The 8,257-nt window shown below is 39.2% G+C and overlaps 1 protein-coding gene across 3 annotated transcripts in view; it reads left to right on the top strand.

Annotated features, from left to right (window-relative positions):
- Window positions 1-8,257, top strand: part of tesk2 (testis associated actin remodelling kinase 2) — a 35,681-nt gene that overhangs the window by 1,689 nt on the left and 25,735 nt on the right. For 2 of the 3 annotated variants that reach the window (XM_085437860.1, XM_085437861.1), the window contains 2 exons: window positions 3,255-3,667; window positions 3,924-4,037. In XM_085437860.1, the coding sequence (XP_085293986.1) occupies window positions 3,545-3,667; window positions 3,924-4,037 (237 nt within the window). In that variant the 5' untranslated portion in view covers window positions 3,255-3,544. The remainder of the gene's footprint in view (window positions 1-3,254; window positions 3,668-3,923; window positions 4,038-8,257) is intronic. The other variant, XM_085437862.1, reaches the window with a different exon arrangement.

Below are 8,257 nucleotides of genomic sequence, written 5' to 3'. Positions count from 1 at the left end.
TATCATGTGTATGTCTGAAGTGTTTGTGAGAATGGGAAGTTTTTATTTAGTCAGTTAGGGCAGCTTTGACCATTAATGTGGGTGTGTGAATGCAGAAGCTCTTCTTTGTTGCTTCTCGGTTATGAATATAGGGAGAATTTATGTTCTACTTGCTGACCTATTCTTGTCTACTCAGATACAGAATAGATGTGATGTATCTGTGTTCTTGGTCTTGGACGGAAACCCCACTGAAATTAGATAGGAACGCTTGGGCCTGGTACTTGTGGCTTGCATTTTTCTTGGCACAGCCACTTTTATTCCTGCTGTACTGTTTCTGCAAGGCATAAAATGAGGTGTCGCTGTTAGGGGGAAAAAAAACAGAAAGAGGAGGATGAAAAGCCTTTTAAGGATGTGGCTGGGACAGAGAATGATCTCAGAAATTGTCCAGTAGGAGTACAGCAACTCTCTTAAGAGTCTAGTGTCACTGCTGTTTTTAGGATCTTATGAAACCTCATCTGGGCCCAACATTGACTTTTGAATTTCTGCTTTGGTTTAATGGGCCTCTTTAGTATATTCATTTAAAACACTGCACCTGTTTTAAGCTTTTGTCATTATTCCTCTCAAACACAGAAAGGCCAGAGTACATAATGACAGTATTTATAGTATTAGCGATAATGTGAAGTCCGACTTCTACGTATGAGCTCATTGTTGGAACCCATACTTAAAGGAATCGTTTAAACACAACACATAGTCTTTGTTTACTTTCTGTTCTTACATCAGGGAAGAAGTTGAAGTCAAATTTCCACATTGGCGCAACATTATGCAAGCGTTTCTAAAATAGCAAAAGTGGATAAGAATAAGGATGAAGTCGTTGTTAAAAATACCCCTTACAATTTCCTGAAACCCAAAGTGACATCATTAGATGTCCACTTTTTGTTCATTCACTAGTTCAGAGCCTTTTTTCATATTTTGAGCTTTTTTTCTTTCTTTTTTTTTTTATGAGATCATGAGTCCACAGAGCTCAGGCTCAGGCGGAGAGAGTTCCAGAGTCTGCAATTGTTGCAAAAGCTCTGTCTACTTTGTTTGATGCACAGTCAGCAGGCCCTGATCACACGACCTCAGACACCTGATGGGGATATATTGATGTTAACGTTCTCTGATATCCCCTGGTGCTTGTCAATGCAGAGTTGATACCAGAATCTGAAATGGACTTTGAAGTTAACAGGGAGCCAGTGCAACAAAATCTTACTTTCAGCGACATACTTGCTGGGTAGTAGTTATAAAAATGTTCCTAAATGTGCTTAAAAATGTGCAGAAGAGCCAACAGGTATAACAGAAACAATAAAGAACTTGTAGGCAAGAGAAGTGGAGCATGACGTGTACTTAGAAGCAGCCACAAAAAAAGAGTCATTCAGACACATCTGAAGAGAACTAGGCCCTGATACACCTACCTACTATCTCAGCCTATCAATGTGATGGTCAACAATATGCAAAGTAGATGTCAAGTCAGAAATCAGAATCTTTATTGCCATTGTAGCAATAAAATATTGAACATTGAAAAATGAAAGTGCAACATCGTCATCCGGTACCTTTCTGTGTGGACAAGGGAAACAATAGTCTTGTTTTGCGACATCAAAAGTTTACGCCTGTGTCAGACTGTGCCCCGTGTTATTGTTTGTAGCCTTATGATTGGCCAACATTTATATACAGTTAGAATTATTGCTACCTGTTGCACCTGACATCATTTTTTTGTATTGTCATGTAGATGCAGACATCTTTAAATATGCAAGCAGAAAATCCCTAGTGGCAAAACTTGAGGTTGTGAAATATTTTTATTGACCTGAACACATTCAATCCATAAAATCAAACTCAAAATCATTTTAATTTCTGACTTCCATGGATAAATGGAACAAACTCCAGCTTTAAATTCAGCTGGCAAACAGTTTATAATTGGATGCTTCTTTCATTATTACATTAACATTAACAGGTCACAAGCAATTTACTGCGTGAAAGTTATTATTTCTCACTGAACTCTGTTCTTATTTAAAGGTGTATGTTCTATTCAGCACACATAAGATGCTCAGTCGTCAGGTCAATTTTTCACTTACTGTTGAGACATAGGATCTGAAATATGTCTTCAGTGGAAATGTACAGTGAGTGGAAATTTTCTGCTTATGACCTTAGGTGAAGGAAGGCATTTTTTTGTGTACTCTTCAGCATTTATAGGGAAAGATTTATAGAGTGGCTCAACATGTTTTTATCAGCTAAAGAAATCTTCCTCTAGCTTGACGTATTCTTAAGATATGAAAGCCACATTGTTTACAGGCATTTAAAGACCTTTAGCCGCAGACGTGCTTTCCTGTTCCCCTTTGTACCCTGCTGACTTTGTTTTGGATGGCAGAAAGGTCCAAGACCTGAGCTATTCCTTGGCTAATCTCCCATAATTGGACAATGGGCCCCTATTACAGCCATTTCATTTGAGCCTGTTGAGTAATATTGGCTTGTCTCGTCCCTCCTGAGACAGGACCCAGTCCAAAGTTGCATTTGCTTTTAAATATCTTTAGAATAACATGAAATTGTAACTTGCTCCTTCTTTATTGTTTAGGACTATGTGTAAGACTGCTGGTCAATAAGGAGCCATAAAATGTTCAGGGCACATTCAATACCAAAAAGTTGTAGTAAAAGTACTGAATTGACTTAAATTCAGTTTGCATAGGTCTTAAATGTGTCTTTTAGTCTCAGACATTCTCTAGACATTTTGTTTTTGTGACATGACTGCATCAAAAAGGTCTTGCTTTATAGTTAGATAGATAGATCATGTCAAAAGGACCATTTTAAATATACAAAAATCTTTGTTAAATAGGCCTGATGACTTGAGATGGAGGATTTATGGGCCACCAAGTCTCGGCACCTGAAAATAGTGATGAAGTAAACCATGCTTGATAACATGCTTGTGAGTCACTGGAAATCCAAAGACGGAAGTTTAACAGCAAAAATGATCAGAATGTAGACTGATACCTGGAGATAAGTAGATATTTTTTATGAAAACAATATTTTTGTCATTTGGACACTTTGCTTAAACTCATTCAAACACTTAAAATTTTTCTTACTGTTCATTTTATGTTTCACTTAAAGTGGGAATAAATGTTAAAGCCTTAATTTGCATTTGCTTATACCTCTCATTGGCTACAATGGCTACTTCAATCAGCAGCATAGAAAAAAAAAGTCTGCCATGAAGCTTACTCATTAAATTTCTTCTTTCTTTCTTTCTACAGGTCTCCAGGGATACAACATACCTCTGTCAAACATGTGAAATCCTTATTTGGGTGAAGTTCTCAGTTACAAGCAGTGATGATTTGGATTACTTGGAAAATTCTTGGGTTCAGATTCAGAAACAGAAGTCTATGTGTGTGATATATTTTCTCCCGCAACACAAACTGTGCAAATACTGTTCTGCCGTGAAACCCTCGGCTCCGCGAAAACCAACCAGTCCACTTGTCATGCGGGTACATTACAGAAAAACCCCCATAATACCCTCACTGGTACCACCGTCATTCACGTCACCATGGAACGGAATAAACGCAACTCCATTGCTGGGTTTCCTACACGACCTGAATGCCTCAATGAGGACAGAGATGATATCGGAGGGGTAGGAGTGTGTGAGATGGGAATGGCTCCACCTTTGCAGGTTGGTTTTTAGTTTAGTTTAAAATTGTTACATGTTATACACTATACAGGACTCGTGTGCACTCTACAACTCAATGTAAAGCCAGTGTAGAGCTTGGACAACAGTATAATTATAACCTGTACAGTCTAGTCTGTACTTAGCTATAGATTAGTGGCTTTTTTCAGAAACTGTTTCTGACAACCTCTTCAGCCCAAACAAAGTTGTGGTATGGTCCTGCAACATGCTCATCAAACATGTCCTTTTCTGTGTTCTCCAGGTGTCTTCCCCATCATCCTACCGAGCCCTCATCAGTGCCTTCTCCTGTCTTACACGCCTTGATGACTTCTCCCGCGAGTGGATTGGCTCAGGATTTTTCTCTGATGTATTCAGGGTGTGTAGAGATCAGATATTACCTCACTCTTTTCTCAAGTTCAGTCTTTTCTTTCACTGTCTTCTCATTTTATAACCATGCCTCATTTCATACCTCAAGCAAGAGTGTCAGATTTGACCTCAGCTGAATTCTTCACCCTTGGTGCCTGACATAGTTTTATTTTGTGATTCGATTGCACTCAGTCTCATTATTAATTAGGCTCTGCTAAATGAAGCTGCAGCAGAAGAAACTTTTTTTTTTGGTCTGTTGTATTATCAGTCCACCATGACAGTTACAAATTTTTGCATGACTCATTGTGGTTTAGATAAGCAGTGTGACTGCTCATCTAGGAATAGAGCCCGATTGCATAAATTAGAAATAAATGATGATGGCCTAATAATGTTTGACTTTGTTGGTTTTAGTATATCATCAGATGCATTCTTTGTTCGGGGTTTATTCTAAGACAGACAGTAAAGACCGATCTCTTGTTTCTTAAAGGGGTAACATGGAAGACAAAGGTGACAACATTGGGGTAAAGGGTTTATCTTATTCATTAAGAAAGTTAAGACTCCCTTTTATTTCACTCTATTTATCAAACTGTTAGGGGTGGGTGATAGAAACAATAAAAATTTGGCCAACGATAGAGATTTTGACTATACCGCTCTATCGCCATAGCGCATGTTGATGATGTCGTCAAGCTGTGCCTGTTTTGGTCGAAAGCATCGCAGCGGCTACAACCATTATCATCTGCAAATTATAAGATAACCTTTATTAGTCCCACACGTGGGAAATTTGTTATCTAATTACTGATACGTTAGTTATAAAAAATTACGAGAAGAAAAGATAAGAAAGAAAGAAACTCAGATTGAGCAGAGCTGCTGTAACAGGCTGCCGCACACGGGGGGCGCCGGAAGATGCCGGGCGACAGTCATAGCAAAGAGATGAAGCACTTTTAAAATATGGGGAAAGCCAAAAACTGCGCTTCCTCCACTTCCGTAACATTGATTCATTAATGTTGAATTCTCTCGCAGCTGTTCTGTTCCCATGTTGTTGCAGTATATTAATAACTAACCTTGTATTGTGGATGAATAATCTCAGTTGTTCTCCTTACTGAAGCTTGGCCCATGTATAGCATCCTGCTATGCGATTGCATTTGTCCCTGACTACCAGAATCCCTCACGTTAACTTTTATCGAGTGGAAAAAAAGTTAGCGTTCATCCTCCAGCTTCACTGTGCTAATGTTATGCTAACATAGCTGTGTTGCTAGCAATCACGTAGCACATCATTATATACCAGGTAGTCCAACTTCAGTAACCCTGCAAACGCCACTGCTGTTTAGTTTTCTGTCTTCATTTATGTTGGAAATGGTAGCAGAGCTGTACATTTTAATTAGTTTCAAAAATCTCTCAGTCAGAACATGGTATGTCATGTTTAGCTGGAAACTAGCGAGCTAACTTCCTGTTAACTTCTAATTCTGTTAAATGTAATAAATTCTGTTTTCATGGATGCCTGGATGTTAAACTTAATTGTTACACCTGGTAAAGCAGCAACGCTGATGATTTTATTAAAGATGAAAGAATTTAGACTGTTTTTAACTCTCAGTGTTCATTTGACTTTGGGACCTGAAGAGGAGTTTTGGACCCAGATTACTCCGCGAAGCTCCTCACTACGGCAGCCGTAATGCTCTGACAATCCATCAAGAAGTGCGGCTTACCAAAGTTGTACTAAAACATTTTTTAACAGATTTCTGCACGTCAAAATCGGTTCGAGGTCAGTAAGCACAACCAGAATTCATACATAAGGCACACTCTCGATTTTTGAGAAAATTAAAGGATTTTAAGTGTGCCTTATAGTGTGGAAAATACGTTATACAGAAGAAAATAATATATCACGATATATATATATATATATATTAGGGGTGCAACGATACACAAAATTCACGGTTCGGTTCGGTTCGATACTTTGGTGTCACGGTTCGATATTTTTTCGATACAAAAAAAATGTTCATGCCTTCTTAATTTGTCATTTATTAAAATTATAAATATATATTTTAACTCAAAAGTACAGTTTTTAAATTTAACCCTAACCCTTGTACGTGTTTTTTATTTTGACAGCGAATGCGCACCTGCGGACCACTTATGTGCAGCCCTGGTTATTTAGCTCGTCATATTGCAGCCACAGAAATTCTTTTGTCCATGAAACCATAAAGCTGCACTTTCTTTTTGCCTTATAGTCTGATTTGTCATAACTTCTCCGTTTTGTGGTAAGCTTTTCTTTGGCTGTCACTTCTTCACCCTGACCTGTCTTATTTGGCTCAGCAGAACTGAAATGCTTTTACACACTCACTCACATAAGCTCAGCGATTCTCTGCGCGATCAACCTCTCACATGTTTAAGCTTGCTGCGGGAGATTTCACTTGTCATGTTTGCATAGTAAGCTAACGATTAATAAGACGATGTCAGAGGAATTGATGCACAAATTATCATCACTCACAGATCAGTGCTGTCGCTCTCTATACACAGTTCACACGATTGCAAAGTGAAAGCAAAAAAACAAGCGCAAATTCAAACGCGATTTCAATATGTCACATATTGACAGTGGCTCACCGATGCCAATGACATAATTACCCAGCTACATTTCCGAAAGAATGCAAAAGCATTGACATATATTTTTCTTCCTACAATAGCCCGACTGGAAAAATCGCTAGCTCCGGGACGTCGGGCTAGCGATATTGCAAGCCCTGTATCTGATTGAGGAATCACTCATCTTTGGAAAAGAGAGTTTATTACAGAGAAATGTCTCTTTCCAAAATAAAAGCTATACTATCCGCTTCTTCTGGGCTATATTCTCAGCAGCATAAGGAGAATCATGTGCTAACAGCTGTCTAAATGACTCGGCTAAAGTTAGTAGCATGCTTGTTGTTTTTGTCTTTGCACTAGGATGATGTCGGCGTAAATGTGCAGTCATATTCGTTGTGTTCCCACTAGTGCTTTCAGGTTAATCTCGTTGAAATGACCTTAACGCCACAACACGGCAAATCTCCGTTAACGAGCTACCGCCGATCGCCCCGTGCATGGGGCTAGACGGCCAACACGTTAACGAGCTAACTGCGCTAACACACTAGTTCCCACCCATGTAATTGAGCATTGTGTGGCACATCCAACATACTGTTTTACTTTAGTCCATGACTCGCTTACCTTCAGGGTCATACGCCACATGAAAACCAAAATAATTCCAAACACCACATCTGAATGAGGGTGGGGGAGGTGCCCTGCGCTCTTCCTTCTGACGATGCTGTCTGTGTTGAGCGCTCAGTGGATCTGCGCTCGACAGTGCAGCCTAGGCGGAGTAGTCGAACACAGATTCACTGAGCGCTCAACACAGACAGCATCGTCAGAAGGAAAGTTGATAAAATAAATTACAAATGTTGTATTGTTCAATACATATGCGTACCGAACCGAAAGCACTGTATCGAACGGTTCAATATCGATACGAATATCGTTGCACCCCTAATATATATATATATCGTTACCGCACGTTTTTCAAATTATACCGTGATGTGGATTTTAGGCCATATCGCCCAGCCCTACAAACTATTATAATTTATTTTTCCTTGTTAGCTTTTGTGTATTGGAATTTCAACTTGGCTTTAGTGCAGGAGGATTGGCCATGTACTGGATTGTATGCAACATGAGACCTCCAGTGGAGATGACCTGCTGTGACATTTGGTTTCCATTGTGTCGTGGGTGGGCTGATTGATGATACTGTTGTTGTCTGACAGCCAGTGGTGTTTGAGTGACGTGTGTGTTGTTAGGAACAGCTCAAGCTAATCCAGAAGATTTGTATTGGAGCGAATCTAGGTATATTGTAATTGGTTTTTATTAGCCATATTAAGCTTGTAGAAAGTGCTGTTATTCAGCACTATTCTAACCCATTGTGTAGTTTGTATGCCAGCTCTCAGAAACATGCCATTGTTATTGATGTAAAACCCCTGGAAGTTATTCATAACTCACAGTGCTGCAACTGGGCTAAAGAGTGGATTAAAAAAACAAAAAATAAACAAAGCAAACACCATTGATGAATGATTTTAGAGACATTTGGGGTGTGTTTCATTGAAGGGAAACAAGCATAATCACTGTGAGATAAGCATTACTCACTTTGTTTTCTATACTGCTATAGAAAATGATCAGAGCTGAGGCAAAAGAAGGAGTTTAAAGAGGAGGGACAGATTCGGGTGGATC

Source organism: Copadichromis virginalis, linkage group LG18, assembly GCF_057382275.1.
Source record: "Copadichromis virginalis isolate Kocher_CV1m ecotype Utaka linkage group LG18, C_Virginalis_male_GT1.1, whole genome shotgun sequence".
In the NCBI taxonomy this organism is placed as follows: domain Eukaryota; kingdom Metazoa; phylum Chordata; class Actinopteri; order Cichliformes; family Cichlidae; genus Copadichromis; species Copadichromis virginalis.
The sequence above is the reverse complement of the archived record's forward strand: the minus strand, read 5'-3'. Positions and strand labels throughout refer to the sequence as shown.